Genomic DNA, 16,390 nt, shown 5'->3' with positions numbered 1-16,390 from the left:
GGAAGCCTGCGAGTGTGACCCCAGAGGTGAACCCAGAGCCTGGCCGGGGCGACAGCAGAAGAGGCTGCGCGAGGCGGCTCAGGATGGGTGTTTGGGGCCAGAGCCAGCCCTCGACATTGGCAAGTGTTGCTGCCCCTTCGAGAGAGATGGACGCCCTGACCCGCCCCCAGCAGGGTCCCAGCTTCATTCGATGGCAGCCCAAGCTTTACCAGCACGGATTCTCACCGTCCCAGCCGCCAGGCAGGTAAGGCCATGTGCCTGCCTTGCAGATGCTTAGAGAAGTTAAGCGACAGGCTTCTTCTCCAGCCATCGTGCCCTGCCTGCCCGTGTTGGTCTTCCCCTCCCGGTGGCTTCAGTGAGTGACCTCTGCCCCCGTTGCCCAGTGCATCTGGATCTGGGGAGTGTGGAGGAAGGGCAGAGGACAGAAGGGCCCTCTGCAGGCAGCAGCCTAAGCCCGGCAGCGGGGTCCCTGGCCTCCAGGCTCGCTGTTTTGCGGGTGGAAATCCCAAGGGCTGGGGCAGGACCCAGACGAAGTTGGCGCCTCTTTCTGCCGGGTCTCCAAGTCCTCTGGGTTCCCGTAGGACAGACGGCTGCTTCAGAGGCAAAGCGGGGCGCACTTGGGGGCCTGACGGGCCGCAGCCCTTGCACCCCACGTCCTCTTCCTCCCAGGCTGGAGTTCCAAGGTCATCAGGGCAGGCGGAAGCCGTTTGCATGATCAAAGGAGACGGTCTTGTTTGACACGTGCGGCCCGGGTCCTCAGGGAGATGCTGAGATGGAGTCAGGAGGGTATGAGGCCTGTCAGGGTGACGCTTGCGAAAGACAAAAGGGACAGGAAGCAGGACCTGGCAGGGACTGAGCCTCGGTCAGCTGGGCCCGTCCCACTGCACTCCCATTGGCGGGGCGCCCGGGAGGAGCCTGACAGCTGCTGGAAAGCTCTAGTTAGAGGCCATCCGCTAACTGCACGCCTCAGAAGTTGTTTCTTGAAGGGACCCCAGAGACATCTCCAAGGTCACCGGATTCGTTGGCACCGTAATTGCACGTGTCAGGAAGCCCAACCCACTTTTCTTTCCAAGTGGGGAAATCAGGGCTGTGACTGGAAAGCAAACTCGTGCAGCTGAATTTGCCTGCTGCCAGCGATGCGCCCCACAGTGTGTGTCTGCACAGAATCCCCTCTCTACACAGGCTGCGCTCTCGGAGTTCCCAAGGCTGTGTCTGCACCCCGCTTGTCCGTACTGAGTGGCCGAGGCCTCCAGGTTCTTCCTTTCAGTGACATGACCCTGTCCTTTGGCCCTGCCCTCCTGGCTTTCACTCTGGCCCCGCCCTGTTAGACATCGTCCTCCATCGAGGCAGGAGCCCCTGCAAAGACACCAGCACTCTCCCACTCGAGGACACTGCACCGAGTGTCCGCCTCACTGTCTGGGGCCCCAGTGGCCCCTCCAACGATGTGGACCAGATGCGCAGAGGGTGTGACAAGGCCGAGGCCACTGCTTTGCAGAGGCAGCCCAGGCCCTTCTCCGGGGACAGATCTGGCTTTGGGTGTCTGCAGGTGCCGAGGGCTGGTGTGCGAAGTACAAAGCACAGGAGCATCAAACATGCAGATTCCCGGGACCCTCCCCGGAGTCAGACCCAAGTCCCTGGGCCTCTGCATTTATTACCCAGCTCCTGGGTGGGGCTGGCGCACTCAGGCTGTCTACAGCGATCGGGTGAGGGGCACAGGGCTCTCTCTGAGCCTTCCAAGTGTCTCCCTGTCCCCTGTGCGTAGTGGGGAGGGACCATGGGCCTATGAAGACCAGTCCCACCCACGGTGGGGTCGGAGGGTCTCAGAAACATGGAAGAGGGAGTCTCTTCGAGTCTGCACATTTTATTAAGATAATCGATTCTTAAGTTATTTCTTTGTTAATCAGAAAGCGTCTCTGTGGCGAGAACATGCACAGTCTGTAGATATATAAAAATATATCAGTCACTTCGCCTCTCCTGAACGCTAGCTCCGAGCCGCCCCTCCCCACAGCGAGGGAGCTAAAGCCTCGTCTTGGGGGGATGCCAGAGGAGCGGCGGGGCAGCCTCCACCTGCTGGGTCCAATCAGGTCTGAAGGCATCTCCGTGGCCACGCTGGGGGCTTCTGGGGCATTGGTGGCAGGCAGCCCCAGGCCGTGGCCCCAGCACCCATGTATCCTGGCTCTTCCCAGGGAGCACAAGGGTCTCCCGTCTTCCTCCCCTGACCTTGCACGTGTGTGGTGAACCCTGCTGCACTGGCCACTGCAGTGTCATCACTGTAGGAACGGGAGGCCCGAACGAGGGCAGCTGGACCCCACGGAATCTGAAAGCTGACAGCTGGCCAGGAGCCTCGGGCAGGTGGCAGTGGTCATTTCCAACGGCTTAGACGCCTCCCCTTGGCACCTGGCTCAAGGGCTCTGACGGTCCAGAGTCCTGGTCCTGAAGGTGTCGGGACAGAGGTTAGCAGGATGCCCTGCGGGTGAGGCTCCGGACACAGAGCTCAAAGGCCTCGGTGCTGACGGGCTATGCCCTCCATCCTCCGCACTGGGGCACGGGCACTGGGACAGCGCGGGCAGGGCTCCTCCAGGCCACTCCCCACACACAACCCACAACCAGCCCCAGCAGCGTTGCCGGCTTTCGCCCAGCCTCCCGGCTCACCGTCCACCAGAGGTTGCTGGGCTATGGCTCTGGGCGTCCAGCTGCACACACGTTAAAGGCCTGCTCTGGAAACAGCTCTCTCCAGGGGCGGCGGGTGTCTAGACGGCACCCCTCTTCCCTCCCACGTGGCCTGGGAGCCGGGGTTGGTGGGGGGCCCCCCGGCCAAGGCCGGGCCGGACGCCTCAGTCCTGCCAGCGTTCGGGGTGTCCACCGCTTCAAGGGCAGCCAGGGCCCACACACCTTCTTCACTCCCAGGCCGTCGGGGCGAGCACCGCCTACCCACCTGCCCCCGCCCCGGGCTCCTCGGGAAAGCCAGGCCCACGCTGCCTCACTGGGTAGGTGCTGAGAAAGCGGCTGCGGCGCGGGCAAGACACAGCCCGGGGTCCCTCCCGATCGTGGAGCCCGTGCTCCGGCCGCCGCGGGGGCCGGGCTGCCGGTCAGAGCGGCGCGGGGCCCAGCAGGCCGGGCCCGGGGCGCGGGCACAGCTGCAGCTGCACGCTGGCCGTGAACCAGCGGCGGGGCCGGCCCAGGCTGAGGTGCAGGGTGGTGCGGAAGGAGCTGCGGGCGCGCTTGGGGAAGATGATGGTGGTGCTGCGGAAGCGCAGGGCGCGCGGCCGCGGCTCCAGGGTCAGCTGGCTGCGGTAGCTGCGCCACGTGCAGTTAGGCGCGGCCACGATCGTCTCGCTGTAGGCCGTGACCGTGGGCACCGGCGCGTAGAAGACCTTGTCCCGGAAGTGCTTCTCCGAGGCGTACTTGACCTCGGAATTGCAGCTGCGGGGGAGGGCGGGAGCACGGGGGTGAGCCCCGGATGCGGCAGCCAGGTCACCGTCCCGCGTGGTCGGGGTGGGGGGGGGGCAGTGCGAACACGGAACGGGCTGGGCTCTTCCGAAATGCCCAGGTCAGAAGGGCAAGGAAGGGCTGAGGGACCCGGCTGGCTGGGAGGAAACTCGAGAGACGGGACAGTTAAATGCCGCATGTGACGCTGGCGGGATCCTGAACTGGGATAAAAATAGGCCATAAAAGGACATTTGGGGACAGTGGGCGGGACCGGACCAGGCAGTGGCCGTGTTTCAGCTTTAGCTGGCCCAGTTTTGGCAAGTGCACTGTCATTATGTGAGAGGATGTCACTGTCCTTAGGAAGGACACCAGCCGGAGTTACTTAGAGGTTCAGGGTCACGGTGTCACTAACATCCTCTTAAACGGGTCAGAAGAAAGTTTCGTTTACGTAGAACGAGACAGTCAGCAGATATTCAAGCCAATGGAAAGAGGCAATAAATCTGTCTAACGGGGGTTCCCTGTACTCTTCCTGCAACTTTCCTTAAGTTTGAAATGTTATCAAAATAAGTTTCCCCCCAGGTAGCCTCAGCACCTCTAGGTGAGTGACCCTCCTTACGAGGGACCAACTGGTCAGTGCCCCCAGCTCTGCTCCCAGATCATCACACTGGAAGGAAAAGCTCCGGGGAGGGGCGTGGGGACTTCACCTGTCTCCCTCCCTGCTGCACCCCACAGGTGACCCGCGTGGGAAGGGAGGCAGGGGTCCCTAGAGCCCAGGCAGCTCGCATCCACCCTGGCTGGGGCCTCTGTAATAAAAACTAAAAAGGAGAGCTCTTTGGGAAGAAAAACTTTTAAAGGGGACCTGTTTGTCTCCTGGGACCCTATCCAAAGGTGAAGCGGGAGGAGGTAGTGGGTCCCACACCCCTGGGCAGGCCGGGGCGACGTGGACAAATCCATCCTGAGCGTCCCAGGGATACGCGGGTGAGACCCATGGACCCTAGACTCCACCTTCTGGAAGCCCGATCCCCAGAAGCCCTCCGAGGAGGGCAGATGGCTGGGGGAAAGCTCCCGGTGCGGTGGCCTGAACTCAGAAGTGCAGGTGCCACCTGAGACGTCCTACACGTGGGAGGGCACCTAATACACATTCAGGGCAATGGCTCCCCGGGGGGAAAAGGGGCAAATTCAAAATAAAACCCAGCCAGGTTGGGGGTGAAGGTCAGTGTGGAAATGGTTGCATGTGGGCCGGGAAGGGCTGGAGAGGTGGCAGGGAAGGCCACCCGGGGATAGAGTCTCTTCAAATCACGGCTATGCCTCCTCGGGGAGCAGCACGCGGAGGGGCTGCCTAGAGGGAGGGGAGCCTGCTGAGCGCCCCAGCCTGGCCACCCCGCCCCACCCGGCCCAGCTGCCCCACTCACCGGATCTCGGGCGTGGGTTCTGGGTTCACCTCAATGCTCTCCCCAAAGAACACCGGCAGCATCCGGGGCCTCATCTCTCGCGCCGGGGTGCTCGGGGGGAGGGGGAGGGGCTGTGGGGAGAGCCAGGGACACAGGGTCACGTGAGCAGCCCTTTGGCACTGCAACCTCAGCTCCCCGCCAGGCACAAGGGTTGCCCCACACCACTCGAGTCCTGGTTTTCTGGAAGCCTGCTTTGCGGGGTCCATCGGGAAGCCCACCCCAGCGTCCCTCTGTGGAATCCAAGCGCTCTGATGCCCACGGCTCCCCACCCAGCCACCGGCCTGCCCCTCACTTCCTGGGCATCTCAATAAGGGGACGTGGTAACGGCCTCTTTCTACAACGCCCAGCCCACCCGAGCCCCAGGAGCCAGGCTCAGAGCCCTGTAGAACTGGGACCCCTCTCAGGGAGCCCCTGAGCCTAAGCTGCGCCCCTGGGTGACACGTCAGGTAGGAGCTCTGCGAGGGACTGAAGACCGTGCTCGTTGAGGGAAGAGTTCCCCGCGCTTCTTGGTGCGTGGCTGCGGGCCCCTCCTTCAGCTCCTGCACAGGCTTCCCCTGTCCTCGCCTGGACGAGGAGAGATCACAGCAGCTATGCTTTTTGAGCGCTAACCGCACCGGTCGTTGCTCTGAGCTCTCCACGTATCCATACATTCGATCATGGGAGGGAGCTGTTACTAGCATCCCCATTTTATAGATGCTGAAACTGAGGCCCAGGGTGGCTAAGTAACTTGCCTGAGGCCACACAGCTAGGAAGAGGCAGAGCTGGGGTTGGAACCCTGGCGGTCTGGCTCCAGAGTCTGCGCCCTCACCCATGTTCCCCGGCTGCCTCTCGGGTCCACGGGACGGGTGCTGCAGCCCCAAGACCTGTCCTGTCACCTCCTGCTCGGAGCAAGCTTGCCCTCACACACAGGATCAGGGCGCTTCCCACACAGGCCTCTGCCCATATATCTTTCACTCGCCTTGGCCACGGCCCAGGCTGCCTCTGTGCCTTGGTTTATGCTGTTCCCTGTACTAGGAACGTCCTTCCCTTTTCTTCTCACTTGGTCCGTCCAGGGTGACAACTCAGGCACCAGCTCCCTTGTCTTCCCCCAACATCCTCTGAGGGGTTCCTGGAGCTCCCACCTGCTGGTCTCCATTGCTACGACCCCTTTGTGTGTCGCCCCCAGACCATGAGCTCCTTAAGATTCAGGACCTGATGACCTCTCTGGCCCCAGGGCCTGGCACCTCGCAGACCCCATGGTGTCCAAGGGCAGGACCTCACACGTGCAAAGCAGCGCCCTGCTCCCCTTCCACCTCTCCCCGCCGTCCTGTGAGCCCTTGGGCCAGGCCCACACCTGTCTTCAAATCCGCTCTCAGCCTATGGACATGGTCACCGCAGCCCCCTCCTCAGCTGATCACAGCGTCCCCAGAACAGGGGCCGAGGAAGGACCACAGGAAGAAAAGATCTAAGACTTGGAGAAAGAGGGGGTTCTCCATAGGCCCCCAGCAGCTGTCGTCAAGCTGTCCCATCTCTCCCTTGCTGGGCACAGCAGGTGGAATAATGACCCCCAAAGTGTGCATGTCCTAATCCCCAGAACCTGGGAGCGCGTGACCTTACAGGGCAAAAGGGACTTTGCACATGTGGTTAAGGATCTTGAGATGGGGAGGCTGTCCTGGAGTGTCCAGTGGTCCCCCAATGTCTTCACAAGGGGTCCTTATAAGTGAAAGAGGGAGGCAGGGGGGTCAGAGTCAGAAAGAAATTGAGGACATTATGCTGCTGCCTTAAGGGTGGACGGGGCCAGGAGCCAAAGACTGTGGACAGCCTCTAGAAGGCGGGAAAGGCGAGAATTCTCCCCTAGAGCATCCAAAATCCTTGCTCTTAGCCCGTGAAAGCTGTTGTAGGTTTCTAACCTTTGGAACTGTAAGATATTAAATCTGTGTTGTTTTAACCACTATGCGTGGGGTCATTTGTTAGAGCAGCGACAGGAAGCTAATACACCATGGGACCCAGCAAACAACTCCCCTCTCGGGGCTGCAGCCTCCTGGGCCCCGAAGTGGGGCCACAGGAGCACCCGCCTCCCAGGCCGCAGTCATGACAATGATTCAAAGTGTGTGAATGTGTGGGACAGTGCCCGGCACGGGGCAAGCGCCACGTAAAGTCTTGTATAAAAGTCTCGGAATACGGAGAAAAGGCTTGTATTCTGCGTGCTTATCACAAAGGCTCGAGGGGTGGTGGCTGGTGCGGGGGGGGGGGGGTCCTCTCAGGAGATTGAGACAACCCTGCTCCTACCTTTCAGAAGCAAGTGCACATCATTCAGGCGCTTTAAATTTAAAAATAAAATAGTGATGGGAATTCCCAGGCGGTCCAGTGGTTAGGACTCCACACTGTCACTGCCATGGCCCGAGCTCAATCCCTGGTTGGGGAACTAAGATGCCAAGAGCCGCGCGGTGTGGCCAAAAATTTAAAAATATATAAGTTAAAAAAAAAATAAAACAGTGACAAGATATAGGCACTTCTGGCATCCTCTGTGGCTCTGTGAAATCAGCACCGGCCTCAGCTGTAAAACTCCATGATTTGATGCTCGTAAAAATCATACTCTCTCCCCGCGAGACTATCCGAAGCGTGAAGTATGGCGCTTCCCCAAACGTGTGCAGGGGTTTGCTGAGCACCTACTGTGCGCCAAACACCTACTGTGTGCCAGGCCCTGTGTGAGTCGGATGAGGCACAGTGCCTCCCAGGGCTCTTCTTGTGGACACCGAAGAGGAGAGAGGGTGAGGCAGGCGTGTGAGGGGCTATGGACATGGGTGCTAAGGTTTTGGGAGGTGTCTCTAGGTGGAAGGGCCGGAGGGAGGGAGGGGCAGCCTGCTACTGGTCTCCATCCCCCCACCCCACCCCCAAGAAAGAACAGTTCCCAAGCTCATGGGCAGGGAGGGCTTCCTTGGGAGGCAAAGCCTCCCGTGCAGAGCTGGGTACCACCATCCCTCTTGGGTGCCCCTGAGCCTCCTGGCGCGGCCCCGGTGCACATGTGGGGCCCCATTCTGGCCGGATCTCACTCCCCACACTGGCTGCCAGCAGAGGGGACAAGGCCGACCTCACAGACTAGGCCAGGAAGCTGGAGCTCTGGGCACCGTTTTCCAAAGGGCCCTGGTGGAAAACAGCTAAAATCTGCCCCACCTGGGAACACGATACGAGAAAGAGAGAGAGGAAGCCTCTGAAAATCCAGACGCAGGCTGGCGTCCAGGGGCCCCGGGGGCGACGAGACAGCTCAGGCAGTCGTTGCCGAGGCCTGAGGCTGCCCCCGCAGGGCTCCAGGGACCAGTGGCAGTTCCGGCGTCCGCAGCCGCCGGGCTCCGGAAGCTCAGAGCCGAGTCTTGCAGCTGCAGCGGTGTTTTAACATCAACATGGCAGCGCTGCGCGCGGAGCCCGGCCAGCCCCGGGAGCCGGCCAGGAAGGCACACCGCTGGCCCTGCAAGGGCAGCCCTCCAGCCACGCTGGACTCACATTCCCATCGGAGCCGCCGGCGTGGGAGGCGGGCTGAGGACGGGGCTTGGGCTCCAGCGCCCAGGGGACCCCCTGCTGCTGCCGCTGCACCTGATGGCCTGGCCTGGGCCACCTGGAGCAAAGAAAGCTCCCAGGTGCCCTGCTCCCCTCACCGCCCCCCAACCCTGGGGCAGCCACATCCCAGCTCGTTTCCCCAAAGGCCCTGGTGCTTGCTTCCCTCTGAAGAGGACCCGTCGAGAAACCCACCTGTGCCGGCCACCTGCGCACAGTGCCTCAGTTTGCTCGTCTGTACGAGGAGGCTGATGCCCGGTCGCGAGCTGGCCGGTGTCCTTGGGTCCCCTCGCAGCCCTGGGCTGCAGGGGCAGGGGAAGGCACGGGGAAGCTGAGAGCTGAAAGCCGGACCCCAGACTCCCAGACGCCACACACGCCCACCCTGGGATGGCGACACAGCTGGGCCAGCCTCCAGCCCCCAGCTCCTTCTAGGGACCGGGAGAGCCCTGTTCTAGCCTGGGGAGGGGGCTGGTCTGGCTCCCTGGTCTCCTGGGCAGGCAGGGTGTGTGTGTAGGGACCAGGGAGTGCTTCTGAGAGAGTGGGACCCAGAGAACAGCGGGCTGCCCTCCGCCTACCATGCCCCCCCACCCCACCGCCTCGCCCAGTGATTCACACGCCTTCCCTGGAGCTGCCGGGTGAGGATACATACTCCACGCCTGGAAGTAAAAATACACCCCGGCGTCTGGAGAGCTCCCCCTTCCTGGCTGTGGTACAGGGCACGGCCCACAGGACGGCAAAGAAAGATAAGTCCTCCGTCGTGAGAGCTCCGTGCCGCGCGGTGACAGCCCAGCCCCACCGGGGATCCGGGCCTGGCTGGCAGTGACAGGTAGGGATGGCGCAGCGGTGTGACACACGGCGGTCCCCCACCTGCCACCGCACGGGACGTGGCTGAAGACCACGTGTGACCCACAGAACCTTCCGCTTAGGGAGCATCAAGTCCCCATCAGCGGAGGGTAAGTGGCAGGAGGAAGGGTCCGGGGAGACCCCACACTGACATGGGAGAGGGGCGTCCTCACCAAAGCCACAGGGAACCTTTGTAAGGGCCGAGACAGCCTTTCTCAGGCCACTGGCCTCCCTGGCGGGGGATGGCTTCAACCACGATTGGAATTACACTGAAGATCTTCGGCGTGTTTGGGATTTGAGACCAAAAGCTCCCATGCTGGGCTAAGGGGACGCTGACCTGCACCCGTGAGGAAAGTGATCAAGGAGGGACATTTAAGCCCCAAGAATTCTTGTCTTTTTTATGAAAGGCTTCGGGTATTGGTGGCAAATCCTGGGGTGAGGGGAGGGACTCCAAAAGGCTCGTTGCACAACACGGCACGACAGTGGCGGTGAGGGGGCCAGGCTCGGGGAGCCCAGGAGACCCCAAACGGCGCAGGCGTGGGGTCTGGCACTCAGAGCAGTGAAACTGAGCAAACCCCATACATCACAGGCCGGAGGCAGGGCTCAGGGACCGGCCGGCTCCCCAAGATGCCCTTGGGGGCCCGACGGACCCAAGCCAGCAGGATGGTGGTGGGTTGGTTTGTGGCCTCCACAAAGATATGTTCGTGTCCTAATCCCCAGGACCTGTGAATGTGACCCTCTTTGGAAACAGGGTCTTTGCACATGTGATCAAGTTAAGATGCGGTCCCACTGGACGGGGGCGGGCCCTAATTCAACATGGCTGGTGACCTTATACAAAGAGGGAACTTTGGACACGGGACACACAGAGGGAAGAAGGCCATGGGGGAACGGAGGGAGAGATGGAGGGGTGCATCTCCAAGGTAAGGCACGCCGAGGATGGCCGGCCACCACCAGAAGTTGGGACGGACACAGGGATGGATTCTCCCCTAGAGCCTTCGGAGGGAACACCCGGATCTCAGACCTCAGGCCTCTTTGGACCTTATCTGTTTCCCCCGCCCCACAGCAGGGAGGCCAGGAGTCCCAAGGGCACAAAGGACAGACCACGCCCACCCCAAGGAGAGTCCCTGTCAGTCCCCGCCTAGTGGCATCTTCCCAGGAAGGTGGCTCCTGTCCACTCCCTCGCCCCCAGAGCGCCCGGCAGGGCACGGGCGTTAGTGTGTCTGAAGCTACAGGCAGAACTTCTCACTCGGATGAGCCTTTCACAGAGACGCGAGGCTGCCAGGGACGCTGCTGAGTTCCCGCTGGAGGCCACTTCATCCAGGGTTAAGCGGACGGGGGCTGAAAGGAGGCGCCAGGGTTTCTGGCCCCTCATGGCCTTCCTTTCCGCCAACAGGCTCCTCCCTCCGTGGCCTGACACACCTGGTTCTCTTGCACCTCAGCTTGCTCATAGGCACCTTCGCTGGTCAGGGACACATCGTGAGCCTGCAAGGGGGCCATGGGGGCTGACCCCTGTCTCCTCAGTTCACCTGTCCATCCATCCATCCATCCATCCATCCGTGTGTCCATCCATCCATCCATTCATCCATCGGTCCATTTATCCATCCATTTGTCCATCCATCCACCCATCCATCCTTCTGTCCATGTATGCGTTCATCTGTCCATCCTTCCATCTGCCCATCCATCCATCCATCTATCCATTTGTCCATCCACCTGTGCTGCCATCCTTCCTAATGCCGGGCACTAACTCCCTAAATTCCTAACTCCCTCCCCTCTCTGCCCTCACCCTTGGTTTCACCATCATAGACCAGAAACAGAGAAATGGGAAAATCCAGGTGTCCTGGGTTGGGGGCAGGGGTGGTGACAGCCGAGATCCTAAGAGTTGGCAGTGACAAAGACTTCCAAGGGCTGGGCAGCCCCGGGAGATTTTCGAGGATGGGCAAAGACAGCCCACTCCCCACCACCAATTCTACCTGGTTCCGGCCCCAAGGGCTTCCCTCGGAATCTGGGTCCGGGGAACCAGCACCTCGTCCTTAGGGAAAGTCCCCAGTGTGCCCCTCGGACATACACTCGACGTGTAAGCAAACCCCAGGAGACCAGAGGGGGGTGACGGGGCAACGCACGAGGGGGCCCAGGCCACTGGCTGCTAGGGAACCCATATCCACATCTGAGGGGGTAACAGCTCAGATTGTCACCTCCAGTCACCACTCCACGGAGGGCCGAGCCCCTCATCGGCCACAGATGGGTGATCTGTCCTCATCTCACCCACCCCAGTGGTGGCTGTTCACCCCAGAGAAGATGACTTGCGATCCCAAACGCCATCTGTGCTCTCCCTGAGGGTGGTAAGAGGGGACAGGGCTAGTTCCCTGAACTGGCCATGTTAACCTGGGGAGATGGGTATCTGCCACACACACGCGCTCATCCTTCCTGGCAGCACGACCTCTCCCCACAGCTCCGCCAGGCAGGACGGGGAGGGGGGCAGGAAGGACATGGGGTGTTCCCTCAATCTGGAGCCGGAGGTCCAGGCCCCGAGAGCTCAAAGGTGACACAGACAGCGGCTGTCCTGTTCACAGCTGTATCCCTCGCCAGGCCTGGCTTAAATATTTGTGGGATGAATGCAGCTGACAGGCGAACCCTGGCTGGCCCGGCAGGTGGCCTTGGCTGGCCCGGTGTCCTGCAGGCGACCAGGGCCCTGCAGGCAGACAAGCCCTCCGCAGAGCCTGTTCTGCAAGGCACTTCTCAGTCAAGTCTCTGATTTGCGTTTCTAATTTGGAGGGTCTGGGAGCTCATGAGGCCTTTTTAAAAAATAAAAATAAAACAGTCACAAGTACATTTTGGAAAGACCAAATGGAATTTTACTTTCTGGCCTCAGCTTAGCCTACAAGTCCCTGCACCGCCCTCCACCAGCCTCACGGCTGCAACTCAACCACGCCTCAGGACCTTTGCACTTGCCATTCCCTTGGACTGACACACATTTCAGCCCTATGACCATAAAGGCCACTCTCTCATGTTTTCTGGTTTCCATTAAATGTCACTTCCCTGACCATCCAGTCTAAAGGAGCTCTACCTGAACCCAGCTCTTCGTCTTACGGGCACTTAACAATCCACCCGGTGTTTTATCACATGTTTAAGTTGGTGACTGTCTCTCCTACTAGAATGCCAGTTCCACGAGGGCAGGGACCTTGAACACCTTGTTCACCACTAAGTCACCCACGGCCCAAAACAGCACATGGCATATAGTAGGTGCTCAATAAGTACCGGTGGGACGAATGACCGATTCCTAGATCTTCCTTTGGTTTGGGAATTACCAGGAACGGTACCATCGTTGGTCCACAGAGTGGGCCAGAAGAAAACCTATGATCAAGTTAGGGTGGGGTTGAGGGATTCATTTATACCCAGCCTACTCCCCAGTGCCTTTTACATCTTGGGGGGCAATGTCACAGCCAGCCAGTTACCCTACATCCACGGGGTACTGCCCAGAAGTTAAGTCCAGCTTATTAAAACAAAGTGGGGGGAAATGGAGCCTCTTTCTAGAGGGTGAGCAAGTTTAACATGCACTTGCAGCATAATAAATACGGTGACAAGCTAGCGAGGACCTCAGTGGCCAGGGGGCTGGGGACAGAACTGCAGCTCATCCCCCTGGCTGGGGTGTGCGCCACCAGTGTCGACCAGGAAGGCAGTGCTGGAAACTGGGTGTCAGAACAAAGATGCCTACCCCAGGCTGAACCCCAGGCCCACATGGTCTGACAGGTGCCACCAAGGGGCTGCCAGAGCAAAGCGGCCCTGCTTGCGGCCACCTGGAACCACCAACGCCAAGACGCAGGAGAGCCCACCTGAAACCACCAACTCCGAGACGCAGGAGAGCGGCTGAAATTTTGCCTACATCTGCGCCTGGAAAGCATTGTCAGTGAGTCGCCGGCAGGCAGGATTAGCAACATTTAACAGGAGTTAACCTGCGGGGGGCGGGGGTTGGGGGGGATGGAGGCGGCCAGTGTGACAATAACTTAGGTGCCCGGGGCCCCAGCTGCAGGCCCCAGGGCTGAGAAGAGGCTTCCCTGTGGCAACCATTCCCTCTCTTTTTATTAAAAGCAGCATTTCCAAATCCTGTAGGTTCAGAGGTATTTTGTTTTTTTAAAAAAATCAAAACAAAACAACAACAACAAAACACAGGTAGTTAATTAGCTGCACAGTGAAAGGTAGGATAATGCAAGGTTCAAGGGTAGAGACTCCGGAGCCCAATTCCCTGGGTTCTAACCCAGCACCGCCACTTATCAGTTTAGGCAAGTCGCTAACCTCTGTGCCTCAGCTTCCCCCTCTGGGAAATGGGTGTCATAAGAGCCCCTACATACTTCTTGGGACTACTGTGAAAATGAAATGAGTTGATGCAAGTAAAGCGTTTAGGACGGCTCCCAGCACCTGGGAAGGCTATCTAAATGCAGATGTCATTACCTGTGTGGAAACAGCCCCAGGTCTTGCCTTCAAGCCAAATTAGAAAGATCAGAGACAGCTCAGTTCCATACCTGGCATCTAGTTAGCAAGGAGGGGGAAAAAATAAAATCAACTAGGACAGCCAAGACAAGTAAGCCAGGCCCACTGTTCTTATGGCCGCCCCTGGCTGGCCTGGCCGGCAGGGAAGGCCTCCAAAAATCCTTCTATAAGGGGGATTCCGGGTCATCCGAAGAATCAGGGGGAAGGCTGGTTCCCGGTCCCTTTTCTCCAAGGCCCACTGTGTAGGACACCACAGGGATTTATTCCCAACGCGCGAGCTCAAATACCACCCCCTCCATTCAACTGTGCCAAGTCTGAGACACTCTTTCAGGAAAGCTGGTACGTTCAGACAGTGGGATCGATTTCACTGCCAACAGCCTGGGTCACATCTATCAATCCCTGGAAGTCCAGAACGCCTCTCCTACCCCCAGCCCCCAAAAGAGAGACCAAAGTTCAAATTCAACGCATGATTTTGGTCTAAGCCAGCGGTTCCCAAACTTTGCTGCACATGAGGATAACCCGGGGAGGTTTTAAAAATCCTGATGTCCAGGTGGCAGGCTCTACCAATCAAATGACACTGTCTGGAGGTATGAGGTGGGCATGGATATTCTTGAAAGACCTCCAGGAGAGGGATTTCCCTGGTGGTCCAGTGGTTAAGACTCCACGTTCCCAATGCAGGGGGCCTGGGTTCGATCCCTGGTCGGGGAACTAGATCCCAGATGCTGCAACTAAGAGTCCGCAGGATGAAACTAAGACTTGATGCAGCCAAATAAATAAATACTTAAAAAAAAAAATCTCTGAGAGATTCCCGAGCCCACTCAAGTTTGGGACCCACTGGACCAAGGAGCAAGGGAGACACCAGTGACATTCCCATCAATAGGCCTGGAGGCAGGGGAACCATTCCTTTCTGCTCCTGGGAGGATTTCCAACTGGGGAGAAGCATTTACTGCCCTGTGAGGTACCAGGTGGGCATTGCCGGGGCCCCAGGAAAGCGGCGCCGGGCTGCAGTCGTGCTAGGACACCCGGCAGAAACAACGTGAAGGCGTGCAGAGCGCCGCGGAACAGGGAAATGCCACTGGAATTGTTAGCAGACTCCGGATCTCAACTTGTCATTTCCTCAAGTCCAAAGGCGCCCGATCCCGCCTGCCTGGCTCCCGCCTGCCAGGGAAGGGGTGCGGGGAACCCAGTCTCAGCCCAGCCACCAAGCTGGGTGACCCCCGGAGCCCACCTGAGGGCCCCACTAAGTCTGACAAGAGGGAAAACTCTTGCGTCTCCTGCCCTGGGGTTCCAGCCTTCCCCAGGCACCGCCTCAGCTCCACGTCAACATACCTCAACACCCCGGGAAGGAAGGGCTCCTGTCTGCGTTTGGTTAAAAAAAAAAGAAAAAAAAGAAAAAGTCTTTCACGTTGGCAGCACAGGGGGAAGAGTAAACAGGGAACCTGGGTACACTGCTCCGGCCAGGGGCTCCAGCTCACCTAGCCTGAAGCCAGCCTCTTGGAGGATTTCGGACAGTCCTCAACCCCTGCTCTTTCACTGCTGACAGTAAGACAGACGATCACTCCTTAGGCCCACAGCCAGGGAGAGGGCTGCAGGGGTCAGGCTGGACCATCCCCACCTGCGGAGCGTGGCTGTCACTTGGCCACCTTCTTGGCTGGGGGGATGGCGGGGGGAACCCAGTCCCGGCTCCTGAAGTACCCCATCCGGGGGGCTGGCTCTGTTCCCGGTTTCTGCGCGAAGCCGCGTGCTTACCGCTTTGGCCTCGCCGGGTCCGGGGGCCTCCGAGGAGGCGCCAGAGCCCCCCGCGCGAGCGTCGAGGATGCCAGGCGCCAGGGAGTAGAAGGGCGGGCTGGGGCTGGGGCTGGGGGGCAGCCCGGAGTCAGGGCTGTCCAGCAAGCCCTCCCGGCTCTTCTCCTTGAGGCTCTCCTCCATGCCCTGCAGATGCAGGTGGCCCACCATGTCTGGGGGGCGCCGGGCGCGGGCCCCCGGCTCCTCGGGGGGCTCCTCCACCGCGCTCCGGGGCCCGGGGCGGGCGGCGGCGGGGCGAGGGCTGCGCGCCGGGGACCTGCGGGCAGAGCCGAGAGGCGGTGCGTCGGGCCCGGCGCCCACCCGCACCCCCCCCGCCCGAGTCCCCGGTTCCCCGGCCGCCCCGGCCGCGCGCGCGCGCGCCGCGCCCAGGAGGGGCCGGCGGTCGGGCGCCCGGCTCTGTGCGCTCGGGGCGGCTGCCCCTCCGCGCTGCCACGCCGGGCCTGCCGCCCGCCCGCCCGCCGCTGCTGGCCGCGCTCCAGCCACGCCGGGCCCGGCCTCGCCTTCGCGCTCCGCCACCCGCCGCCCGGCCCAGCCCGAGGCGCACGCCGCCGCCGGGCCCTCTCCGCACCTTCCCGGCCGCGCCTCCTTTTCTAGGCGCCTCCTCCCGGCCCACCCCGCCTCCGGCCTCCTCCGCGGTGGGCAACCGCCCCGTCTGGCGCCTCCACCCCCCCAGCCCGCGCCCGGGGCGACTGCACAGCCCGGCAATCCTCCGGAATAAACACCCCAGCGGCGGCACCAAGGGGTGACTCGTGGGGTCCCCAAGTCATCCCAAGTAACAGTAGTAGGAGTAGTAATGTCTGAGGTGACCTTTCGAGGTTTCTCCAGCTCACTGTAGTCCGAATAAA

The 16,390-nt window shown here is 60.6% G+C and overlaps 1 protein-coding gene across 2 annotated transcripts; it reads right to left on the bottom strand.

Moving 5' to 3' along the window:
- Window positions 1-1,845: 1,845 nt before the first annotated feature.
- Window positions 1,846-15,843, bottom strand: RFLNA (refilin A). 2 transcript variants are annotated; one of them, XM_033440732.2, is made up of 4 exons: window positions 15,489-15,623; window positions 13,701-13,778; window positions 4,842-4,951; window positions 1,846-3,423 (listed from the first exon to the last, which is right to left on the bottom strand). In XM_033440732.2, exons 3-4 carry the CDS (start codon window positions 4,913-4,915, stop codon window positions 3,090-3,092), a joined length of 408 nt encoding a protein of 135 aa, XP_033296623.1. In that variant the 5' UTR covers window positions 4,916-4,951; window positions 13,701-13,778; window positions 15,489-15,623; the 3' UTR covers window positions 1,846-3,089. The 2 variants fall into 2 exon arrangements, with proteins under 2 accessions (XP_033296623.1, XP_033296622.1); XM_033440731.2 differs by lacking the exon at window positions 13,701-13,778 and having other exon boundaries at window positions 15,489-15,843.
- Between the last annotated feature and the right edge of the window lie 547 nt (window positions 15,844-16,390).

This window comes from Orcinus orca, chromosome 15 (genome assembly GCF_937001465.1).
Source record: "Orcinus orca chromosome 15, mOrcOrc1.1, whole genome shotgun sequence".
Taxonomy (NCBI): domain Eukaryota; kingdom Metazoa; phylum Chordata; class Mammalia; order Artiodactyla; family Delphinidae; genus Orcinus; species Orcinus orca.
Note: the sequence above shows the minus strand (reverse complement) of the source record. Positions and strands in the feature narration are given on the sequence as shown.